Source organism: Miniopterus natalensis, chromosome 6 (genome assembly GCF_054644295.1).
Source record: "Miniopterus natalensis isolate mMinNat1 chromosome 6, mMinNat1.hap1, whole genome shotgun sequence".
Lineage (NCBI taxonomy): Eukaryota > Metazoa > Chordata > Mammalia > Chiroptera > Miniopteridae > Miniopterus > Miniopterus natalensis.
The window spans coordinates 66351906-66377776 of record NC_142086.1 but is presented as its reverse complement, the minus strand read 5'-3'; the positions used below and the strand labels follow the sequence as shown (position 1 = coordinate 66377776).

The following is a 25871-nucleotide window of genomic DNA, read 5'->3' as shown; positions in this document are numbered from 1 at the left end:
TAGTGTTATTGTCAAATGACAATTCAAATGAGCTCCCAATGTGAGCCAGGTAGCCAATTCCAAAATCAATGGAAAGGACATTCCAAAAGTGACACAGTGATATCACTCCCTTTATCTCATCTACTGTGGCTGTATCTCCTTTTCTAAACTAAGACTCCACAATAATTTTCAACTACTTGGGAAAGACCTCAACAGTGCTTATTTCTCTATTATATTAAACTAACTTCTTTATAAGAGAAGAAAGACAGAAGGCTAAATATTCCTCTAGTGGCCCAAGAGACCAAACATACTTCTTTAAGCACTGAACTAGCAGAGGAAATTAGAGCCCGAGAATGATAAAAATGAGCATTTGTCTTTTCATTTTAATTTACATGTTCCAATGTCTTCTAGGTATTTTTTGACAAGAATTTTAAAAATATGTGTTATTATTCAAAATGCTGTAAGGTAACCTAATAATCTTTTAATAAAACTCAAAAAATATTTATTGAGGCATTCACTGATTTGGAATTGTGCAAAGGGATATGTTAAGTAGACTACAAAAAATGGTAAAATTGGGTTTGCCCAGAAAATACCACTATCAAGCATTTATGTATCTATTTATATGCTTCCCCTAAGGCATTGAGAATATGTGGTCTCCTCTTTAGAATAACCCTGAGAAAGAGATGGGGTAGGTATTATTCCCATTCTAAAGATTAAGATACATATGCCCCAGACTGCCCATGTGATTTACTCCAATATACTTTAAATGGAAAAGGAAGTAATAAATGGTCTTATCCCGGCACTTACTTAGCTACAAAATCAAGCCCTGGGAGCAGAGGCAAGACCCTCCGTTTCGGGTTCTTGCTCTGTGCCACCCTGTTGCTGCCCAGTGGGACAGGAGAGAGCACACAGTAAGCCTCTTTACAAGTACTTCTAGATACAAAGTACAGCCCCCGCCCAAAACCTGGCTCAGGGGACGGCAGGAGGGTAGTTTACTGACATTCCTTTATATTCAAACAGAGTACTTCTGCATCCCTTAATAATAAGAGCTTTTTCTTATTTTGGTCCTTCCACATGCCAAGCACAACGCTAGCCACATTAGTGCCTGAACCTGATCTTTACAGCTACCCTGGTGTGGTAGCTGTAAGGAGTGCTCCCATCGCACTGACAGAGAAGGCTCAGAGAGATGAACTACACCACTCAAAACCAAAGCCCTTGTGCTAATAACTAGTGAAGTCACTTGTAAAGCAGTTCTTTCTGGCCCCCAGCTCTGGGCAGTTTTTTGTTTGTTGGATTGCAGGTGGAACCTGAGGCTAGATGGAATTTCAGTGTACTAGAAAGAGCAAGAGAATCCCACTGAAACTTCAGAACATTTAAGGCAGATTTTCTGAAGGCTTGCTGAAAATAGGGTGACCCAAGTTTCACCTGGGCAACAGTCTCTGTCACCTGAGCGTCCCAGTGACACAGAGCCAAGGAAACATGGAAACAGCCAAGATGATTAGAAACTAATGAAATACTTCTGTAGTCATTAGCAAATAGCCTCTGCCCCAAGCACCCTGAATATCCACCCCACCCTGTTGCCCTGGCTTCCTCCCCAAAGATCTTTCAGGTAGAGCCCCCATCCAGCAACTTTTGAATAAAAATACGTATATACTATATTTGTAACAGCTGCATGCACACATGGAGTTATTGGTGGACAAGTCACCCATCTTACAAACCAGGAAATCTTTGGCTAGCTAGACGTCTTTGAACTTCAGAGAATAGGGACTCTACACCTAACTCCCTCATCTCACAGATAAGGAAACTAGAAGCTGGGTGCACTGGGTCACTGGAAGACACTAAATCCTAATCTTTTTTCTCCATTACACCATGTACCCATAGCACTCAACTTTGAAGAGATGAATTACTAGATTTTAAAGAAAATTAGAATAGGAAAAAACAATTTGATTATTATAATTAAATGTATATAACTATAATATCCTTATATAAGCATTTAGCTATAATTAGAAAGAAAGTTATTGAGATACACTTTTTGTGCAATATCTGACACTAACTGCATATTATGTTCGGGTTTATTAGTCCATGAGGCCTGCAAATGCAGTTTAGATCAGCCTCAATAATAAACATTTACTACCTTAGGACCTGCTTCTTTTCCATAAAGTAAATGATATCATATCTTAGTCTTCATATATAAAATGAATACTAACTGGGATATTTCTAACCCTTTTAATGCTAAACTATTTATATTTTCTCAGTCTGAAACATAGAGAATCTCTGAGCAGTGGTAGATTTCTCAGCTAACCCAAAGATGGTATTTCAGTTCTCATACTCTGCTGTTCAAGACTATGGGAAGGTGCTTGAAAAAGTGAAGACAAGGTAACCGAGAGGGCGAGGAGGGGTAGCAGAAAAGTTACAATCTAAGATCAGATAGCTTAATTACCTCCTAACTTTCTATAAGATAGCTTGCATAAAATCCCACCGATTTTATTAGAGGAGCATAATTTTTTAGTTTTAATATCCTGAAATAGAACAAACTAGTTTATAGTTTATAAGCATTTTCATAAAACGTTTGCTTACTATCTATAAAGACCAGAGCTATATCTTTTTTAAAAAAATTTAAAATAAGATATCATTCAATCAAGAAGCCAGATTCAAGATGTTTATATATTTTTCCTTTCAATACAGTTCTCCACATTCTGATTGATAAGTAAACAAGTTTTTAAAAAACAACCAAATAGGAACCTAGAGATAACCAATTAGATAACACTGCTTTGTATTTTCTTTGCAATGAGAAACTGTATATATTTTGATAAATGGACACAACTCCACTCTGCAAATAGCTCTGTGTATTGTGGTGAATTCCTGTGCAATTACAGAACTTTTCTGGAATGCCCAGTGGTCTCTAGATAAATTCCTTCACCCTGTATGGTAACAGCTTGTCAGGTAGACTCATTTCCTGTTTTTATCTAAGCACTAAAGAACTTTCATGAGTTTGGGACGAGTCACGGTGTGATCCACTTCCTACTATCAGTAACTTCGAAGCACAAAAGACAATATCCATGTTTATTCTCTTAACTGAGTTTTGCTCCCTCCAAAATACTCTTTGACTCAACAAGTAGTTAATAGCAGACTATCCTTGAACACCAAAACCACGATATTTTTATACATATTTCCATTACTTTTTCTTTAAAGAGTATGGATTTTAATTCTACTAGAATTTCCTGTGCTCTTCCTCACCAGCGTCACAGGAAATCCTAATGTTCTCAAGATTTCTTTCATTTCATTGCACCTGCTTTTCAGCATCAACAAGTTAGTTTACAAGCTTCAAGTCTCAAATTCAAAATACTTACTTGTGGATGAAATAAGAATCCTGGAGAAGGTCTCAAGTATTTCTCTTTTAAAGCTTCAAGTGGGTCAGTTAGTTTTCTTTTCTCTACTCTGAAAAGTTAAAATTAGATTTTGGATATGAATCAGTCTCGTATATCAATTACTACATAATCACTGACATTTAAAACAGCTCACAATAAAGCAAATGGTAGGTTGCTGGGAAGCACGCTAATAAAAATATAAAGACATCTGTTCAGTCCTTAAAGAACACTCATGGCACTTCTAGGCGCTCAAAGAAAGAAGTCCTATTTATAATGGAAAAATCCTATTGAATGACCAGTAATTATAATGAGGAAATCTAAAAAATGAAGAGTCATGAAATCAGAGGCGACTGGTGACATATCTGTACCTTTCCACTTCATGCGTAGATGAGAATGCTTGGTGATTCTGAAATTGTGAGGGCACGGTTCATTTTGCAAATTAAAGTCATTTTCTACCAAGAAGGTACGCCCCCAAATATTCACTATATTTCTTCCATATTTGCCAATAACAGCAGGGGAGTTTCTAAGCATACTGCACACCTTGCTAGCCACTCTTTGAGGTACAAGCATTTTTTTTTGGATGCCACTGCTGCTCAACAGGGCAGGTGAAAGGGGGGTGACGAGAGGATGGGGAACTTTTTGGAGACAGAGACATACACGACTTACCTAGACATCCCTCTGCTCTAGAAGTGCTTGCCATCCTATTTTCTATTGAGCACATAAGAATGACATCATGGGTTGAATTTCTTTTACCAACTGTGGGTAAGTTTCTTTTAAAAGCTTGAATAAGTACACTTTTAAAATAGACTCAAAATGGATAAACACAGCTACGACTGCTTAAAATTTTATATATGCTATGTTTTGCATATACTATTTCACTTATTAAAATAACTGTTCTTCCAACCCTTTTATGGATAAAAACAATGTTTAAGACATGGGAAAGATAAGATTTCAACCCAGGTCTTAAACTAAAGCTGGGGTTTAGACCTTTCATGAGTTTGGTAAAATGAGGCTTTAGGTCTCAACTGAGACAAATACCAGAGAGAAGGTTGAGATGAGTGTAAGCAAGGGGAAGGGTAGGAGGTGATGGAAAGAGGGTAACAGGTTAGTGAAGATATTGGAAGTCTATTTCCATTAGGAGGGTCTAAAAAAGAAAGTCTGAGAAATGATCTGCACAAAGTCATTATCTTCACATGCAATACTAAGTTGGAGATACAACTCTACAGGCAACGTGTAACACGCCATCTACATACAAAACATGGCAGATCTGTTGCCCCTTCTTTTTCCCTCTCGAGTAATGGGACTTCCACAGGAATTAAGATCTAATAATTAGAAAAGAGCACCCAAGCATGATGTACTGATGGTCCTGAGATATGGTGATTGTCCTTTTGTATTCTACTTGTCATGTTCAAGTAGAGGTGGCCCTTGACACGCCAGCAGTTTTTTGGTTAATGTGTTGTAGATAATATAGGTAGAAAAAAAAGTTTTAAATAAAAAAGTTTGCAGCTCTAGTACCTATGAAGCTAAAGGAACGCAATAAATATTATTAAATGAAAGAATAGATCGTCTCTTCATAAAGGAGAATCGGCAAAAATAGGCAAATACTTCCAGCTTACGTGAGTCCAATAAAAGAGCACCTACATCTTTCACTAGCTGTTGATGTTCAAGATTTGGATGAGAAAGTAAAGGGGAAAATGCATGGTAACATTTAAATTTCATAACAAGCAGAAGTGCTGTTATTCATGCCTTCTAAAGAAAATTCATATTTAAAACTAACATTCTGAATGGTCGAGTGAGTTACAGTAATGAGCTTTTTATTAAGCATATATGTGTTTCCCAAAGAATTTTTGGGTGCATTAAAGGGAACTGGATAATGAAGGCATTAAACAGAGACGTGTGGTTTTTTTAAGCCGACCACTCGCATCATATAGGAAACCTTTTTGCGATTAATGTTTCACTTACTTGGGACTCCTAACGGATTTATTTAGAAACAGAATAGGAGCAGTGCTTATCAAGGATTGTTGGTAGGTTAACAAAGAGTAAACTTTTGCTGTTCTGTGTCCCGTCTCATTCCAAATAACCTGACCCATGAAAGTACCCGCACATATTTGCATTAATCCTTCAGGAGCCTCGTTCTTCCGCCACTTGACAACTTGCTTGAAATATGGCTTTCCCATATTTTCCACTTAAAAAAAAAAAAAAGCGTTTAAAAATAAATTTATTGTCAAGGGAAAGAGCTCTGCGGGCTTATTCCAAAACCTGAAATCCAGAGTCATCCAAAAATAAGTCCAAACTTCGACTTTCTGAATAAAAATGAATCCACTAGATCATTATTATAAAATAATTAAGACAGTTTGTGACAAGCTGTAACTCTATAGCGTACGCGCTAGCTTTCACGCCTATGTCCACGTGCAACCGTCTCCCATCTACCCTTACCTGTAGATGGGGTCCATAAAGAAAGGAGTGGGTCTAGCATGCTGCAAGGAGCCGTCTGATGTAGCTCTTGGTTCAGCGCCGCTTCCTTTCTTTTCCCCAAACACATGGTTTTTTCGAGGCTCGGAAAGCTTTGCCCCACTGGCTCTACTCCTACTGCCCATGCTCAGATCCAGGGGCTGGTCCTGGCTTGCGGCTGGCGTGGCTGAAGGCTTGGCGGATCCTGGAGTCAAGGGCTTCTCATCCTTTCGCTTAGTGGTGAGATCAAAGGGAGACTCAGAGCTTCCCTTCTGCAGTTTCTTTACTTCACTTGGTGATTGGGGTTCCATTTTCAAGGGTAACGATCTCAAGTCTCTATCAGGAAATGGGTACATTGACTGAGAGAATGCTGGAAAAAATGGGAGGGGAAACATGGAAGGGTAAGGTAAAGCGCCAACTTTTTTGTCTTGCAGCCCCACCAGTCCTGTTGAACCAAAGTATTTTTCAGCAATAGAAGCAATAGCCTTTATAGAATCATTCACAGCTCCTGACACCGCAGTCTGCTCCTCTAAAGATGGTGAGAAAATGGAATGATTGCTGTATTCTTTCTTATTATGTATTGAAGCCAGATTCTGAAGAGGGCTTACTTTGTCTTTGAACATTTTACCATTTTCTTTAAATTTTTCTTTATCACTTTCAATGTCACTTTCCAGATCAGAGCCCGAGGTTGTTTCCAGGTCACTGCCACTTGGCGTACTGACATCATCAAGGTCACTACTCTCTGACTGGTCACTGATTTTCTCAAGGGGCCTCTCTTCAGAGGACCTCTGGGGCTGGAGCTCCACTGGCTTACTGTCCCCTACAGGTGGGTGTTTAGATAGTGCCTTCAAAATATCCTGTGTAGCTGGCAGTATCTGAGGATGTGTCATGAGGGGACTTTGACTTTTGTTTGTCTGTTCAGTACTTGATAGTCCTTTAACAGGAGAACTAGCAGGTATCAAAGGAGGCCTGTGGTACAAGCCGGAAGGAAACAGACCAGGGAAGCTAAAAGAAAATCCAGGAGCTGTTGGAAAGGTAAGACCAGCAGGATGCCTATTGGCGCCAAAATAGTCAGCAAGGCCCGGGTTGGCATGACTCATATTAACCATGGACGTTTTATCCATAGCTGGGGTTCCAGGAAGTGAAATGCCTTGGCCAAAAAATCCACCTGCCGCAAAATGGTTCTTGCCCTCACAAAACCTCCTGTGTTTATTTAAGGAAGACGTAGTGCTGAACATTTGTCCACAGTCTTTGCACTTGATTTGGGTTCTGCAATCAGCATGCATGCGCTTATGACGACAAAGGTTTGAAAACTGAGTATAGGATTTATGGCAGACCTCACCTGTGTGCAAACAACAAAAAAGAATCTCAGGCTTTATGGCAATTGCTTCTGAATTTAGCAAGTATCACAATTGGTTTACCCAAAATTTCAATTAGGAAGCCAGGAAAAGATGTTGGAGGCACCAATCTGGGTGCTCCAAACACAGATAACCCCATTTCACTAGATTCCAAAGCAAGGCATCCAACCTGACAAATGTCTTGAGGCAGCACAAATATTTCATTTATATAAAAATATTTTATCATCCCCATTGCATCATATTTTTGCCTTTAAATATTTATGAAAAAAACAAATCCCAGCATACATTGATTTCCCACCCAATTGCTACACTAACAGAATCTTTAAAATTAAAGTACTTAGATTAATTAAACATGAAACATCACAGGAACCCCTTTAACAGTTTAGACCATTTAAAGAATTCTATATTGTAGGCACGAGAACAAAATAAAACAGCCTTTCTTGTAACCAGAAACTTCACCTTTATTCCCCCCTCCCCTTGGGGAAAAAGCCTGTGACTGCTCTACCATTATTTAATTTGAATTATATCATATGCTCTCATCATTCACACATCAAAGCCACACAACAATGCACATTGTGTATTCTGAGACATTTTTAACAATCATTTTCATGATTTCAGAAAGACTGACATAATTTACAATGGCTCTATTTTAAGCCTGCAAAGGAAACTAAATTGAATGTAGCCCATCCTGCATTGCTGGTTCCCATGAACTATGATCACGTCCTCCGACTTCCCCTCACACCAGTGGCTGCGCTAACCTTCCTGCATTTATGAAACCCCGTCCTTGGGAAACATGTCCACTTGTTGTCATATCTTCGCCGGTTATCTCAGGGCTTGACTTCTGTGCGCTATAGCCAACTACGGTAAAGCCGGGGGAGCGCTCTGAATGCTCGAGGCCGGAAAGGACACAGCAGAGGGTGTGGCTGGGAAACAACCCTCTTCACTGAGAATTTGCCAGAGAAGTAGAACATCTTCCTCCTCACATATGTGCAAACAGATCTAAGGATATTTTAAGGCCAAACTCGGCAGCCCTGAAGAACTCCTTTGCTAGGTAAGAATTCCACTTACTTCACAATCCGGCCGGATTATAGGATCTGTTTCCTAAGCATCGCACATTCTATTTTACTTTAGTAAAGATGAGCCCACTTTACGTGGGAGCTTAATTTAATGCTCCTGTGTACATTTAATAGATACAGAAACATGATATGCCTCCTAGGTGATTGTTGAAACAAATTTATAGAAGAAATTAAATGGAAGACAAAACGCATTTATTGCTTTCATGTGATGACTGTCTTTAAGCAGAGAGTGGCTGAGCTCCTGAGTCAAAGCAATAATAATTAAAAAAATAAAACTCATTCAAAGGTGATTTTACAGACCTTCAGTCATACAAAACTCACCCAGAACTTAGATTATCCCATACACCACCAAATAGGAAGCAACCAAGTGATTCCACACCGATTTCTTTTACTACTAATGGTTAAAATGCATTACTTCATATATTAGCGTGCTTAGTAATATTAAAGTAGTTTCCAACTGTGGGATGATTCATAACATTGTAGAGAGGCTGTAACAATCATTTTAATGGGAAGAGAAGATGTGATTTCTTTTCAAATCATTCTACTGGAATATATTGACCAAAGTCTCCTTTAAAAGTATATACTAGTTAACCATATACAATATGGATATATATGTGTATATAAAAGAATTTAAATAGTACATATAATTAAATTCTTTGATACACTAATTAAAACCATATGATGTAGAGGGTAGAAACATGAGACTTTCACTAGTTACACTAATTCAGCTATGAGCAATAACAAGAAATAGTAAATAAAATGTTGGAATTATAAAAGTACACTCATTAAGAAAGTGACACCTCCCCTTTGGGCATTAAAATGTCTTATGGGTATTCAACCAAGGTGTAAGTTTTTGAAGGGTTTGAAACTTTTTAGCAAAGCAATGTTGCTCTGTGCACTTCTTTCTTAGAGCTCAATAGATTTTAAAAAATCAAGAGTTTCTCTATACTGGAGCAGCAGAAGGTGCATTTGACTCTCCCGGTTGTACCGTGTTACACGGATGAGTGGTGTCTGTGAGAGACCTCAAGAACATAGCACTGGGATGTTTCCTTAGGCAGAGGCTTCGCTTTTCTCACTTGAAGGCTTGGCCCACCACAAACCACCAGGTCTCCAGGTAAATGGGCTCAATTGATGTTGAAGTCCCTACTCTACTGTAATTTTCTCAGCAATAATGAATTAGCCAGCAGTTAACATTGCATTTTTCTACTTATTAAACAAATTAAGAGGTATTTTGAATATATTCAGCCTATTAGAGCATGTGGTTTCTATTTGGGAAGGCTGGAGGTTTCTGTAAAGGCAGTGAGTAATTACCTTAGTGATGGTGACTTTGGGCTCAAGCTTGGCGGTACACTGTAATAAGAGACAGTTGCCATAAACACACCAGTGGGGGTAAAGCGTGGTGTGTGGCCTTCTGGTGAGAAACAGATATCAACTCTAGGTGAACCTCCTCCACCCCAAAGTCTCCACACCAACTCCTCTTTTGTTCTGAAATTACATGGCTATTATTCATAATTACCCCATGGTTCTCTGTCAGATTTTATATTTGAAGAAAGCCATCTGCTATTTAAATTTACCAATAATTACTAAAAATACATTCATGGGAAATCATTTGTGCAATCTAATTGGAGAGGGACACCCTATAGCACTTTAAAGTGAAATACTTGACTTCAACACAATTAAAATTCCAGATCCTGGAATCTCAGATGATAGCAATCTGTATTCTCTGACTTTTATTTTAAATTATAGAGAAAGCATTAAATGGGTGATCCTAATTAGTTGTGGTCTATTTCACTTTTCCCCCCACCAAAACATAATAATAAATTTATTAAAAAATAATTTCTGAAAAATTAGAAATAAATGAATTATTTATGCCTGTAGTACTTGCAAGGACATTTTTAGGGCATTACTACCTAGAGTCGAGAATGCTTTTTTTGGGATGAGAGCTCTAAAATTTCTATTGTATACTTTATTTCCTGCAACTTTCAACAGAGTTTCCCCAAGGGAGGCTAGAGCACCCTTTTGTTTATCAGCTAGTGCTCCTCACTCCACCCAGGGAACATGTGAGCCAAACAGGACTCTAGTATAAGCTGGAAAAGGAAAGGAAAGCTCTGTTGGTGCTTGGAAGCACAAAAGAGGGCTGTGTCAAGGCCAAATGGAGGAGGGCTAGTCTCTGGCATCTCCACGTTGGCACTGAAAATTAGGGTTTTTTCCATTAGGTCCTGTAGTAGTGTCTCCTATACCTACTACAAACCATCGAGTATTTGTCAAAACCACTATTAGCAAGCGTTCCCAAGTCAGAGGCTTTGCCAACTACTGAGTATGCTTCAACCAGTTCTAAGCTTATCTGGATCCAAAATCAGTCCTGAAGTTTGTAGCGCAGCTCAGTGAGTCACTGTGTTTACATGCCCAGCCGAGCAATGGATCAAAAGAAGTCCAGAGTCGTTGCCCAGATGGATGAAGAACCACTGATTTTTCCCTATGACATATTTCAGCACAACACAGAGAACAGGAGTGGTGGACAGAAGAAGAACCGAATGAGGACTTTATTTTACTTTATTTCAAGAGTGTTCCTAAAGTGTTCAGATCGGATGTCCCCTGAAAACACACAAGCCCACTGCCTGTAAATCTGCTTTAGTGCATGAGTTACAGAAGCAGCGTGTCCAGCATCAGAGTGGAAATGTTCTGCTTTCCAAGTAACTGAGAACCACCCATCCACAGCCTGTGATCGGCAGCAACGGGCAGATTAAAGGGCCTTTTATTTCCCTCTCTCCCCCCACACAGACCCTCGCACACATACACACACAGTCGTCAGCCCCCTGGCCAGGTGGGGTTCTTCCGGCTCCTTTCTGATCCAGAGCAGGTTTTAATCACTTCATCCTGGGTAGTGGAATATGCCGTTTGCTGCTGTGCAAAGCCATGACCGCTTTCGGCGTGAGACAAATCTGCTTGTCCCCATTAAATTCTACAAGCTGGGGAGGCTTCCTTTGCAATATTTAACGACTTCTCTTTTCTCTACCAGGGACTGATTTCATCTCAAAGAAAACACCCCAGGGATCATAGACAAAATACCATGGATCTGGTTATAAAAGATCTTTTTCTGGGGTTAGAAGACAGCCCTACTGGATTGGGCCACAAGTGGCTAATGCGGAGACCCCTCTAAAGGCCACGGGGGCCGCTCTCCTCATCACAGCACCTTGCGGACGAGAGACAGATGCAGGAAGGAGGGCCGGAGTGTTAAAAACTTACAGATAAAGGGCTTCACACTGCTGTGGATGTGCTTGTGCTGTTTGAGGCCCGACGACGTGGCGAACGTTTTGCCACACTCCGGGCAAGCGTGCGCCCGGGCGCCGACGTGCTGCGAGCGGATGTGCCGCTGGAGGTTGCTAGGGTCCGTGAAAACCTGCTAGGAAATGAGTACTGATTAATCGAGAAACTTAACTCGAGGACACAGCAAAGAAGCCCAGGAGTGACTCGAGAAGGAATTCTGTTTATGTGTTTTGTTTTTGTTTATTTGTTTACCCCGAAGACCAACAGAAAGTCATGTTTCCAAAGTGTGCGCCCCTCTAGGGTACGGGTGTAAATCATTCAGCTCTGTATCCTTGGCACAAGTGTCCATTGGTATCAGCTGAACCAAATAGTGACATTATTAGACCATATTCAGGCCTTTTTTGATCCCATGTAGAAGTGATTGGAGTGGAATAATAAAATGCTCGCATGACATTATTAAAATGGGTATGCTATTTCCATGCTTTAAATAAAGACACGCTATGTACAAAATTGGGGGGATTTTTACTAAAGAATCACAAATCTATTCAAGGAGTTCCCCTAGGGGTTAAATTCTAACTCCATGTTTCAGTAAATTACCATTAAGCTAAAATCATTCCTTTGGACACTTTACTAACACAAAATAAAATAAAAGAAAGAAAAGAAAAGGGCCACCCCATACATCTGGGAGCAACACATGTCTAAAGATAATTTCAAATGTCACAATTTCCACTGGCATGAGAAAAGATATTCAAATGCTATGAAAAGTTTTTGCAATTTGAAATCAATGTTCATGATACCAAAACATCTTTTGGTTAATTGAGAAACATGAAAATTAAATGATGTGAATTATTGTTCCTGTATGGTCAAGGTGAAGTGCATTCATCTCACCCTTATGTTGTTCTGCAACTGGCCACTAAGGGACTCTACCTTTAATTAGAATTAAGTTTAATTAGAATTTATGGTGGGGATTTGGGTGGAAAAATCTGCAAATGTAGCAGTCTCCCATTCTTTCTGAATAGGCATTCAGAAACTTTATGTGACTTCCTCACAAATTGCTATTAAAATAAATCAGTAATGTGCATTGGATAAAATTTTCATTCTCCGTAAGGCTATAAAACAACCCCATGCTGGCAAGCCAGTAGCGGAACCAGGAATTTACCGTGGATGTCTGACACCTAGTTCTGGAACTCACCATTAAGCCTCACTTCCTCCCTTACAAAAATAAAACGATACCCACTAAGTGTTTTTATACACTGCACTAATGCCTTTTAGCATACAACACTCAGTCTACTTTTCTCAAGATATTTATAGTTTCCCCTCTCAAGGCTTGTTTTTATATATCGTAGCAAGTGATAGATTAAGAGAGAGCAGGATGACAGAGAGGCCAAGTAGTCTACAAATTCACTGTACCTTGGCACAATTTTCACATTCATAGTGCTTTCCACTGTCATGTGACATCTGGTGGCGAATTAAATTGGACTTCCAGTTAAATGCTTTAGGACACTGATCACACTTGTATTCCCTCTCTTCAGTATGTGACAACATGTGTTTCTCCAGGCTGTTAAGAGAACAATTAATTTCGTAAGACGTGGTGACAAAGAACACATTCATACACAGAACGTCATTTTATTACCAGTCCAACTGGCAGTTACAGAAATAAGAAGGAAAAGTTGTCGAGGTGGGGAGGAAGGAAAAAAAGAAACAGGCTTGCGACAGGCAGAAGTACATTTTATGTTTCCTAGACTGTGTCTCTCGCTAATGCAGAGAAGTACCCCTGTTGTTAGAAAATAAATCTGCTACAGCTAGCAGGGATTAGCTGCCAATTTAGGGGCATGATAAACAACTAGCTATTTGTCAAGTCTGGAGTCACTACACACTTCTGACAGTAACACATATTGCTAACACCCACTTAAACACAAACACTCAAACAGAAATGTTAAGAAAATGCTTAAGAACATGCAAGCAGGTATTCTATCTGATGTACATAACCTCGAGATTCAAAAAAGTACTTCTGTTTTTACCCATGTCGCCATATGGGAAAGTGAGCTATAAGCGAACTATTCAACAAGCAACTTCTCAATATAACCCTGGAAGAGATGAATGGACAAGCAGATGCACTGATGGATGACTATGTCTGTGTAGAGAGACAGAAATAGATATAGATATAAAGGTATAAACATTTTTATATATGGAAAAATATGTATAAATAACCTACTAATTATGGAGGAAAGAAAAGTGTATAATATTTTAAGTGAATGAACTCTTAAAGACTCTCAAAAGAAAAACATATGAAGTTTCTCATGAGCATAGTTTCTGTTTTAAAGCTTAGAATACTTTTCCTTCTCAAATGTTTTCTTCTTCTCTAAAAATTGTACATGAAGTCTTCATGAATGTAATAAAAATGAATATGATAGATAATGGATTAGTGTGATATTCAGAAGGCGTCTGCAATATCAATATTTTTGCTAATTAAATATGCAAACACATAACACAGTAGGCAACTACCCCACATAAAATAACCAGAGCTCCGTGGAGAAAACCTGTTTCAAATTTGAAGAACAAAATATACAAGGTGGGCCTTGAACATGTTGTTATGACAAAAAGCAATAAAGTTACAGATCGTGTCAAAAGAATTAGGGTGCCAACTTGAAGAGACGCCCAGTGAACAAATACAAAGAAATTTAAGCATCAATAAAAATAACCTCATCTCTTAACAATAACAATATTAAAAAACACAGGAACAGAACCTCACTAGTTACCCTTGGAAGATTCTGGAAAGCCAGTAATTATTCTGAAAACTGGTAAATAAAAGGAAAAACTCATCCATAGGCCCTGTCCCTCCTATATTAACTGTACACAGGATGAAGAAATAAAGAATGAGGGGAAGATTCTCTGTATATAATTAATCTAGATAACAAAGAAAGAAAGAATGATAGAAGTAAAACATTCATTTTGCAGCCCCTAAAGAATTACTGAATCTAGGCAATTCATTATGTGCCCCCTCATATAAATAAATAATACCACGAATGAGGTATTCTTCCCAAAACTTTAAACCTAAATGTGATCAAGGCTTGGGATATAACTCAGTTTACAGGAAACTGGGGGCTGGAGAAAGATGTTAAACAACTCCAAAAGGATATAATCAGCAGATTCACACTGGAGGAAATGCTACAGGAAAAACTACTCAGTTTCTTCTATAAATAAACTGTAATGAGAGAAAGAGAGAGAGAGAATAAATGAGAATGACAGAGCAGAAGGGAGAGACAGACAGACAGAAAGACTTACTGACTTTAAATGGGGAACCTGTAAATTGAAGGATATAAGTGGCATGTCAACCTGTTGCAGTGATGGGCCTTGTTTTGATCATGATTCAAGCAAACATTAAAACTCATGAGATATTGGGGAAATCTGAACACTGACCAAATATTTTATAATATTAAGAAATTATTATTCTTCAAGTGTGTGTTGAACTTACATTTTAAAGAGTCCTTACGATATACGATGAACTACTGATGAATAAAATGATATAATAGCCATGATTTGTTTCAAACAATCCTAAAAGAGTGAAGCTGAGACAAGATTGGCCTTGTGTGATATTGAAGCTGAGTATATGGGGTTTATTATGCAGTCCTCTCTAGTTTTGTGTGTATCTGAAACTTTCATAAGAAAAAAATCCTTTAAAAAAAATTCAACAACAGCAACAACAGAAAACCTGCCAAGCATGCAATCACACTTTCTCTTCCACGTTTTATGTTTCTATAAGATGACCACTGTCAATTTGAGTATCAGGTAAGACCTCTGTGCACCTAGAATATATTATCCAGTGGATAATGTATAGGCTGAGTGTGTAGGAGTGTATGAAAAACGAAATGCCCTTCCTCATATTTTGATAAATTAACAACACCTTTCCCCTATTTTTTCTCTTTCTTGGCTCCCTCCCTACAATTCTATTCATACTGGCACATGAACTTATTTTTCCTGCCCCATGAGTCAGTCAAGTTGGTAACACTATTCTATTTGAGCACAAGTGGTGATATCTCTGCGAACAAAAGGTACCAGGGGAATGCAGGTGTGTGGAGTCACAAGAAAGGCCCTATCTTTATCTACACTATGTAATCCTCTGTTAGTTACACAAGTTGAAATGTTAATGAGAGAGTTAAGAGAGAGATAACAACAACTGCAGGTAACATTGAACCTAGTCAGGGGCATCTTCCAAAATCATTGTACAGATGGCTATTCTCACTGTTGTCTTTCACAACCCATGAAGGCATGCCATTTTATGATATATATTATATTCTAATATGTATGTCAAATCATCAGCTCTAAAATCTAGTGGTAAAAGATTGGCCTACAGAGTCTTACTCTTGTCCCTGACTCCTAGGGTATGATACAGCTTTTAGAGTAGACTAAGTGGCACGTAGGGGGGAAAAAGATAGCAAAGCAAGGATTATTTTCCTTTCTTTGCTTCTTCTCATTTAGCATAAAATCCATACTGTTTCAAGGAATTCCCAGCTATCGAGTCATAAATGACAGAAAGAATTAAAAGGCTAATGCTTCTCACAAAAGCAAGTGCTCGCTGCTTTCACAAACTTAGAAGCAATCCAGTCAGTCATTACTGAGTCTTCAGTTTTCATAGAATTCTATCCCAATTTATAAAGCTTTTATCCCAATTTATAAAAGTTTTCCAGGTTTTTTTCCATCCTTTGCATATCTACCTTTGTTTTTTGCTCTTTTTATGATTGGGGAGGGAGTATTCCTTTCTCAACATTTTACATAAAAGATACAGAACAGAACAAGGTATCATGTCAAGAAAGGATTTGTCTTTCGTTTAAAGTACAAAGAACAATATAGGATTTGATAAAGTGGAAAATATCTCGAGAACGTAGGTTCTACACATGGCTAAGTGGCATAACCATTTGGGTGCTTGACGTCAGGTTTCCTAGAGATATGCTCTATCCACCCCACGGAGACGCCGAAAAAGCGTTCTGGGGGCTCATCCAAGGCCAAATAATTCCTTTCCTAACTGCTTCCCACTCACAGCCGCCAGCTAGTCAGAGTTAGAAGCTTTCTCCCCATAACAAGTATTGCTATGCACTTGTAGTAGGAAGTAAGAATCACATTTTAGTGTTTAGTCTGTCAATTTTTGTTTTATAATGCTGTCCTTTATTTTTGATAATAAAATTGAAGGACATATACTTAATCTCTGGCATCAGAGATATTGCTTTGCAGTATAAATACTTGTTTTACTCCCTGGAATTTATTAGTTTTATTCTGTTTTTTAATCTGGACACAATTATATTTAAAAGACATGCGGCAACATTTTTATTTACTACCAATCCATGTTTTACCGAACTTGCTATGTAACAGAGTTAGTCTCTATGTGAATTTATGTCAAGCAGTAAATGTGAGTTTAAAGGGTAGTGGGAAAGCCTTCTTATTCCCCCAAATGTTTTCTCTCTTAAAGCTAAATTAGGCCTGAATTTTCAAAGCTAGAGATGCATTCTTTTGATTCAGTTTCCTCAAGGACTGAGTTATGCTTGATGCCTTTTTAGCTATTTACGCATTAAAATGAATGACTGCTGGATGAAATCGTTTCCTGTAAGAGGCCTCACCAGAGAGGAAGGTGCAAGGCAATCAACAGAGGTGAAAAGGAGAGGGAGGAAGGGGAGGCATTAGGGAAAGAAAGGAAACAAAGTTGCAAAGTGAAATAGGTGGAGTGTCCAAGGCAAACTGAGCAATTCACACTCTTGAATAAATCCAGTTAATATACTACCATACTCATTTAAATACAATGGCGTTATGTTCACTTGAAATTCTGATTATAGGTTCCAAGGATCATTTCCGCATTTAAAAGCCAAAGAATGAATACAATTATCAAAACTGTGGACCAAGGCAAAAACCATTAGGTAGAAACAAACAAACAAAAATTATATTAACTAGTTATATACATCTCTGATCTGAGAAACCGTTTTGTAGCATAATTATCAGTAGTTTTTTAGAGGGTGGGCTCCAGGGTTGCTGTTTTCCTTAATAAAAATAAAAAATGTCCTTGAATTACATTCAAAAAGCTATAAAAAGTTTATATATGATTAAAATATGATTTTCATCTTGGTAAAAATAAGAATTAAAAAATTATTTCATTTAGATCATGTTCATTTGTTTCCTTTCAGGGAATTCAACATTTTCTTCACTGAGCATGCTTTTCTTAATTCTTTATATATGTGCAGTCTAAATGAAATTAAATCCATAGGTTACACTGATCTATCAAAAGACCATCTATCTTTCATTAAATGAGTAGCAGAAGGGGTCTTTTTCATCATCCAAGTGTTTCTAGAGGTAGCTTTACTGATTAGCATGTGATTACTTTAACTAGCATCATCGTTTTTCCAGCAGTCTTCACTCTTCCTCTAAGTTGTATTTTACAGCAATGTTAAACTTTCAGTTGGCGATGATAACACTGCTTAAATAAAAATAAACATTTTCTATCTGGCGTCCAAATAACTAATTCCAACCTCATTGTAAATATTTGACAGATGAGAATTTCCTGAGAAAAGTGACTTCTGAACATGTTACTAACACACTCATCCAGCTCATTGCACTTCCAAATTTCCCATCTGCACAAATTCTGAAAATTCAGCATAAGAACATTTTATCGCAGAATAAATAAACATGTTTTGTAGTGCAACATGCCATTTCTAACCTTTGCAAATCAGGAAAAACTTGGTCACATTCCTTACACTCCTGGATTGCATGTATCTCTCGCAGATCATTTTCACTTTCAAGTTTTTGTTGAAAGTCTTCTTCCACCATTGAAAACGCTGAATGGGGAGTGCTGCACGGGAACTTCTGGTGATCTGCTAGTTCCGCCTTAGACTCAAAGAGCTGGTCGCAGTCCTCGCAGCGATACTGCCGTTCTTCTGTGAAAATAACCCCGGAGTGACTGAGATCGGGAGATCGGGAAGCGCACCACGACCCAGCAGGCATTATCAAATTATGGAAGACAATAAAAATGACTTGGTTTTCATGCCTACCACTTCAATTTCATGGAGAGTAGAAACAGTAAGAAAGTCAAGACAGAGCTTAGAACAATAACATAAGCGATTATTGTAGCTACCGCGTCAGATAGAACCCTTCCAGGATTTCATATCCATAGGATATTAAAAGTAGCAATGACCACTTACTGAGCATCATCTATTTCCTCAATCTCGTACATGGATTACTGGTATTCCTCGAAACCTGATTACAAGGAATCGTGTGTCAGATTTTCATTCCAATTTTCAGATAAGGGTATGGAAACTCAGGGAAGTTCAGTAACTAGTCAGGGATTGCACAGCTAAATGGTTGTGCGAGGATTTGAACCCATCCCTGTTCCATACCCTTCTCGCTGTGCGGTGATATGCAGAGGATGCCTGGGACACAGTCCCCATCTGAGCCATGCTTAAGCCTGGTTAATATCAGCAAACTTGAAATGCTTCATTACATTCATCATTACTTATAATGGGACACAGGATGTTTTTAGCACTCTATTGGGCTCATTTATGTTACCCCAGGGTCAGTGCTAATTGGCATGGCTTTGTTAAATGGCAAACATAGCATGAATTTGCACTTTAAACCGGTGAGATAAATAAAGAGTAGTAATGGGGGCTAGCGATAACAAGGTAATAAAGTGTCAGGGAGTGACAGTATTATTTCTATTCTTCCTATGTGAATAGCTTTTGGTCCACTCATGAGGCCATACCACTAGGCGCAGATCACACAGATACAATCCCAGAAGTCTTGAAAATAGCTCACAATACTGAAAGACACCCAGGGCAACAGGAGGACACATAATCCCTGTTTTATAGGCCTACAGTCAGAACCTATAGCCCGTTGTTCACTGACTGAATGTTTTTGAGAGAATAATTTAGTCACCAACTGAATGCTAGGCATTTTGTTAGTGAATTAATACATAAGAAACTCAAGGGGATATACATGTGGACGGAGTGTGATATATTTTATGACAGGTGAATGCACAGGGCCTAAGGGAGCTCCGAGGAATATGTCTAATCCATCTAAACTGAAAGACAGAAGTTCAGAAAACGTAATAAGCAAGAATCAGACAGGTGAATTGGGATGAAGGTGGACACTGCATCCGGCAGAAATAACATGGACCAATGATGAAGGCAAGAAAGAGTGTGGCAGCCTCCTGAAAGGCCGAGCTATAGGGAAGCATGACAGGTTTAAAGGGTGCATGTCAGGGAGGAGTGGGAAATGGAGTTAGAGGGAGTAGCAGGTCACCAGGGGCTTTTTAGGTCCCTGCTGGGAAAGGAAGAGAGAGCCACTGAAAGCTAGAAAACCAGTCCGAAACTGAGAAGCTCAGCAGAGTGGTCAAATGGGACTCCTGTTGCTGTAATCTACATATGATACTAGTAACGGGTGGCCAGAAAGGTAAAGAAATTAGTATGTAGATTCACTAGGGTTTGTCAACTTGGGGTGTAGATAATTAAGGAAGAGGGAGATATTCTAAAATAAATCACCTCAGCTCTAAAGACAAGTTTCTCAGTGACATTAACTAGGTAACAGAAACATTTCTTATCATCTGTTACACTGTTCACATATTTAAGATCTGAGCCAGCACTCTGAACACAGCAGAACCTTCAGGCCACGTAATAAATGGAAAAGACCTAGGTTTTAAAGACAGCAAGGCCTTGGTTTGAATGCTGACTTTACCAGTTTCTAGCCATGTGGTCTTCACCAATGTAGCCTCAGTCTTCCTATCTGTATAATGGAAATAATTCATTTCTTACAGGTTGGATCTATGTGTAAAGATTAAATGAGATAATGGGAAACATATAATAGCTAGCATATAGTATATGCAAAATGCATGTGTTTCATTTTCTCTTTCTTAAGAAACATTACATCTTAGAAGTATAAAGTACAAATCACCATTTAAACATCATAAACATTATATACAATGTATATGGCATATGGATGGATAGGAATATGACACAGTGAAAACGAAAGGTTCAAAGGTATTGTGAAGGAAGGTAATGTGTGAATGGCAGCCCCGAATGAAGAACAGTCACTTCTGTTTAGGCTTTTTAGAATAGTAAACTAATCATCTAAATTTCCAAAAATAATTGTTTGAAAACCTTTTTTAGATCTAACATTCATTAATGAAAGATGTCTTGTACCAGGCAAAGCCCAGATTACATTTTTTATCATCTTAGCGCTCCCGGCTGCCACAGGGCCCTTTTGGGGCAGACCTCCCATTCACGTTCAGACTCTACGAGGCTCCCCGACAACACAGGGTTTCTTAAATCCGTTTGCTTGCCAGAGTTTCTAAGAAGAAAACAATTTCTGAAAGGCTCCCCAAAATATAGCTGGTATAATTCACAAAGAGGTGGAATGCAGCGTAGCCAAAGGAAAGAGGTTGAAGTAAAGAGCCAGCAGAGTGGGGGCTTCCTTCCAAGGAGCCACAGAAGCGGAGGCCGAGGCTCTCCCGTTAGGAATGCCAGAGGGATGGGAGGTGGCGCAATCTCCACCTCTCAGCGACACTGGGACGGCCTAACCCCCTTCCCAGGGGCCCTTCCAACAGCAAAAGACACTCTAAAGACACCACCAGGTGAGGTTGAACCAAATCACATTATACTCGGAGAGGGAAATAGCAAAGAGAGAACAAATAATTAAATTATCATCCCAGTGATGCAAATCAATACAAGAATTTTTTCCTAATCTTCTCTAAACATGCATCGCTGGTCACTATTCTTTTTTATACCCCCTTCCTTTGGTTGAGAATAGGTCTCTGGCAAATAAAAATTCCTCTTGCTCTAAAATTTGCTCGTCTGTACTTTTCTCCCAGTCCCCGCCCTCCCAACCCTGTCCCCTTCGACCATGCTGGCTAGTATTTGGCCCAAGGAGAAGCAGTGCTAGAACCTCGGATGGCAGAAACACGCACTAGATGTACAAAGCTCAGAACCAAGCTCTCTGGGATGACTTCTGCACAGTGACAGGACTCTCACCAGAGTCTGAGGCATTGACAAAAGGTTGAACTGTGTGATGTCTAAATATTCAAAATTCCCCTTGGCCTCCATTTCAGGAAAGACCTCTGCTTACTTTAGCTTCACAGTAATACTAGCCAGATGTCAACCCAAGAAAACAGCCACTCCGAGGGAAGGGATATGTTAAAAGTGCCACCGAGAAAACCAGGAATCTAACAAACACCGAGCACGATGGGCCCTTCTGGAAGCTCCGTGGTGCCCCAGCGAGGGCCACGCGCGCGGGTGCGCTCCACTCACCGTGGATGTCGGGCGCCATAGTTTCATGGGGATAGTCTTCGCTCTTCATGAACAGCAGGAGCTCCTCTCCCGGTGCAATGTCCGCGACTACTCTGTAAAATATCTTCACAGGACCAGAAAGGCGGCCGGGGGAAGAAGGAGAAGTGAATACTAAGAAAAGGCAAGACATACACTTTCTCATATCTTAACAAAAATATGCCTTTTATTTGTTTTATTTTTTTCAAAAGACGTGTGACTTCCCATGTTATAGACTGAAAATTAGGCCTCGGATGATAAATGGAAAGCTGTGGCTCCCATGCCGATCCACTAATCTTTTCCAAATCCTACTTCACAAATCAAATTTTCTTAATGCAAGGCTTGATGTCACATAGACCCTGTATAACGTTTAACAAAGAACTTTCCCGTCTCTGAATTCCTCACTCTAGTGAACCACACACACACTCAGAGTTAAAAGCGTCCCGCATGACCCAGCCGTGGTCCAGCTAAGGGCGGCAAGGGACACAATCACCTCCCTTGAGCATGTTCTCTCTCAAAAGTAGCATCTTCTCAGCAAGGTACCTTTAAGGTAACAGTTTGGAAGGACATGACATAAAGAATTACGACAGCAAGATCTGCAGAGAACATAGTCAAAGGAGAGTATTTTGTTTTTCGAAACCTAATCCCCCTCTCACCAATCAGGACCTGCCCTCCTGCCCTTGCTCCTGATCCCACTCTTTGAAAGCAGGCACTAGGCCTTCAATTGATTCGCTTACTGGGGCTTATGTCCTTACTTTCTAGCAAAATGCTGAGGAGAGGAAGGATTTAATAAACCCGTTAATGACTGACTAAAATGCAGTGGGGCGAGTGTGAAAAGAACCCCGATCTATAATTTCTAAGTGCTGCCCACCTTTCCCCTAACCAGCTCTGTGACCTTAGGCAAGTCACTGAACAATTTACTTGTCCAGACTTCAGGGGTTTTTTTCATTTATAAAAGCATTTAATTTGCAATATATACAAACATGGAATCATTATGTTGCACAGCTGAATCTAATATAAGGTTACATATCAGTTAGATCTCAGTGGAAAAATATTTAATCATGAAAATATTTAAGGTGCTTATTCATTTTACCTTCAAAATTTTCAGCTTTTAATTTTATTCTAAGATTATTTATTAAACAACAGTTTTGCACCCTGGTAGAGGTCATAGAAGAAAGAATGAAGCTATACAATTAACTGGTAAAAATAAAACCAATAACATTCACACACACACACACACACACACACACACCCCAAAAGCAACAATGATAACAAAATAAGGGGTGAATTCTGCTCATTCTCAATCCAATGGGGGATAAAAATCACAACACAAATTGGTGCACTCTACTAAGAAATGGGGAGGATTATTTTTAGAAGACATTGCTCTAACTATGGTTTCTTGCGGGATCATTTGATATTTCAAACTGAGAAGAGTAAATTAACGTCTTATAAGATCAACAGAAATGTGCATCACTGTAGTTGTATTTGTTTATCTTTTGAGAAGCAGAGGACATTAAACATAAGTACGTGCCTCTTTATTCCAGTAGGTGGCTCTAAAGTCCAATTGTTTATTTTTTCTATAAAAAGACCAGAGCACAAAATTGTCTTAAATTCAAAAAAATAACTCAATGAGGAGTATTTTCTACTTAGTTTCTTTCCTGTTGAAATAAAATCTTTTTTTCATTCAAAAGTAATTTAACCATGTGAAGGTGATTTATAGACAATAATGTCAAACACAAAATGTTGTATAATATGTTATAATATAACCTAACATACTTTATATCTATCCATAGATAGAATCCGGACTATTTTAGGAGAATTACCTTGCTCTTTCTACAAAAACCAGGGAATTTACAGTTTATATCTTATTAAACTTAATTAACCTTCCTAATTTCCTTTCTTTGGAAGTACACTGAGAATAGTTCTGCTCAAAAAGTTACCAGATTAAAAAAAATAGTGTGCATTTACTTTTTTTCTTCAAACCTTCCAGTTAAATGCTTATAAGTACCCTGTTTCATTCTGGAGTTCTATTTCCCCTTAGAAAACAATGGACTTCTCTCAACAGTTTGAATCACCTCTTTTTTTGGCATCTCTCAAAGGTTTAACTTATTAGCTTCCTTTCCAACAACATGTTGACATTTGAATTGTGACATATTAGAACTTTTCAGTGGCTTCTCGGAAATAGTGAGGTTAAAGAGACAATACCCTGCAAGACCGTAAAGCAGAGCAGTTGTCTCTGCTGGGGAATGCTGCTTCGACACACTCGCCGGGTCATTTTAAGAAACTATTATGATATCATTATTTCTTTGTAGTCCACTATTAATCATGTCTCTTTTAATTCCATTTTAGATTTACTCCATCCAATGTGAACAGTCCAAGAAACAAAAGAAAATGATGGATACATTATAACTATATATTATAAAGACAATTCTCTTTGCGGGGACATAGATCACTATTGTAATTTCCCTTTAAGTGTCCAGATTGTCATGTGAAGAATATTGAGTACATAAAAAAATAAAAGACACGGAAGAGTGTTGATGTTGGCTTTATTTACTGGAGGTAAAAGGTGACATTCCAGGCCATGAAAGGCAAGGCAAAGCAGAGTGGGTTTTAACTTCAGGGTGTTCTTTTCAATTTTAAGTGAATTTTTATGGTGCTCATGAAACTGAGGTTTGAAAAGAACTGGCAAGCTCCAGACGTAATGAGGGCAGATTCTGGGCATGCTTCCTCATATAGCAGTAAGAATGTGCCTCGAAGTCCCATCGACCACACCCTTACAGATCTAGTGTTTTGGGTTTTTTCAAGGTGTTGCTACCACTTGAAATCTTCATTATATCTCATCTCTTAGGATCTTAGAGAGACTTAAGTAAAATTATGTTTTTCCTCCTATAATTTCAATGGCCCAAACATATCATCTGAATACTTGAATCAGCGAAGTCTACATATAGTTTATGTTCTAGCAATAATAATACACCAGCAGGCATTTGAGGAGGGGTGTAGTTTAAAGAAAACAAAATGATAATTTGCTGCCTCAAAACAATTATGTGAGGGAATGATGGAATGTAATCTTGGAGAAATCAAGCCATCCAGAAAATAAGATATCACATCTATGCTTTTATGTTATAAAATAGGTGTTTCGGCAAATAAAAATATAATAAAGAACAGAAGTGATTTATGTAGCTTTTCCTGCAAGTTTGTATATTAAGTGTGCTTGACCATGCTTATAAAAATAAAATCATATCTTTAAAATCATTGCAGTCTCAAAATCTCAGCTATATTGCAGTCCTATGAATTATGTGTCATCTGAGTTACAACCCAGAAACAGAGACACTACTAATATAAACTCTTTGGTTTTTATGTTGGAGAAAATTGGAAGAAAATCAATTACTCTGTTAAATTCCATAAAAGAGTTAACAGGTCTCCTCGCCCATCAGGGGGTTTTATGGAAAAAGTTATCTGGATCCAAAATAAAACTGTCCTGGATTTGGGATTTTGTGATGAATTCAGCTCAAGTATATAAAGAGAGGCTCAAAAGTCTCAAACACTTAGAGCAAGTCTGAATTGTTACAAACAAGTTGTTGATGTATTATTTTGCTGTGTCACTCTCATAATGCCCTATTAAAATAAATATCTCAATCCCTCCCAATATAAGGTGAAAGATAAGAGGAGTGGGGCCTTATAGTAAGATAATAGGATTATACAGGAATTCCACTTTTTAAAAGGCATGATAAAATATTTTAAATATTTTTAAACACGATAACGTATTTTGACTCCTCTTGAGTTTTCTTCTTGGTAGCTAATACCAAGTTCCAGAAACACAACAGGTTATAAACAGGGCTCATTTCTCCATGCATTTGAAACTTTTGAAAGTTGAGGTGATCATTTCATTTTACCACAGAAAAAAATGAATTTTCCCAGTATCTTGTTAGACTCTTTTTATTTTTCCAGAAAGTTATATTTCTATTTTAACGTATGGATATTGTATCTGCACCTCTGGACACTTGTATTTATAAGAATAAATATTTATAGTAAATGTTTCAATAGATCCTTTTGTATTCTAAATTTTGCTAAAATAGCATA

At 38.4% G+C, this 25871-nt stretch overlaps 1 protein-coding gene across 10 annotated transcripts in view; it reads right to left on the bottom strand.

The window, feature by feature from the left end:
* Positions 1 to 25871, bottom strand: part of MECOM (MDS1 and EVI1 complex locus) — a 519304-nt gene that overhangs the window by 23211 nt on the left and 470222 nt on the right. For 7 of the 10 annotated variants that reach the window (XM_016215706.2, XM_016215705.2, XM_016215709.2 and 4 more), the window contains 6 exons: positions 21777 to 21879; positions 18200 to 18416; positions 12910 to 13057; positions 11479 to 11635; positions 5784 to 7140; positions 3330 to 3417 (listed from right to left, as the gene is read on the bottom strand). In XM_016215706.2, the coding sequence (XP_016071192.2) occupies positions 3330 to 3417; positions 5784 to 7140; positions 11479 to 11635; positions 12910 to 13057; positions 18200 to 18416; positions 21777 to 21879 (2070 nt within the window). The remainder of the gene's footprint in view (positions 1 to 3329; positions 3418 to 5783; positions 7141 to 11478; positions 11636 to 12909; positions 13058 to 18199; positions 18417 to 21776; positions 21880 to 25871) is intronic. The other 3 variants (XM_016215707.2, XM_016215708.2, XM_087818333.1) reach the window with 2 other exon arrangements.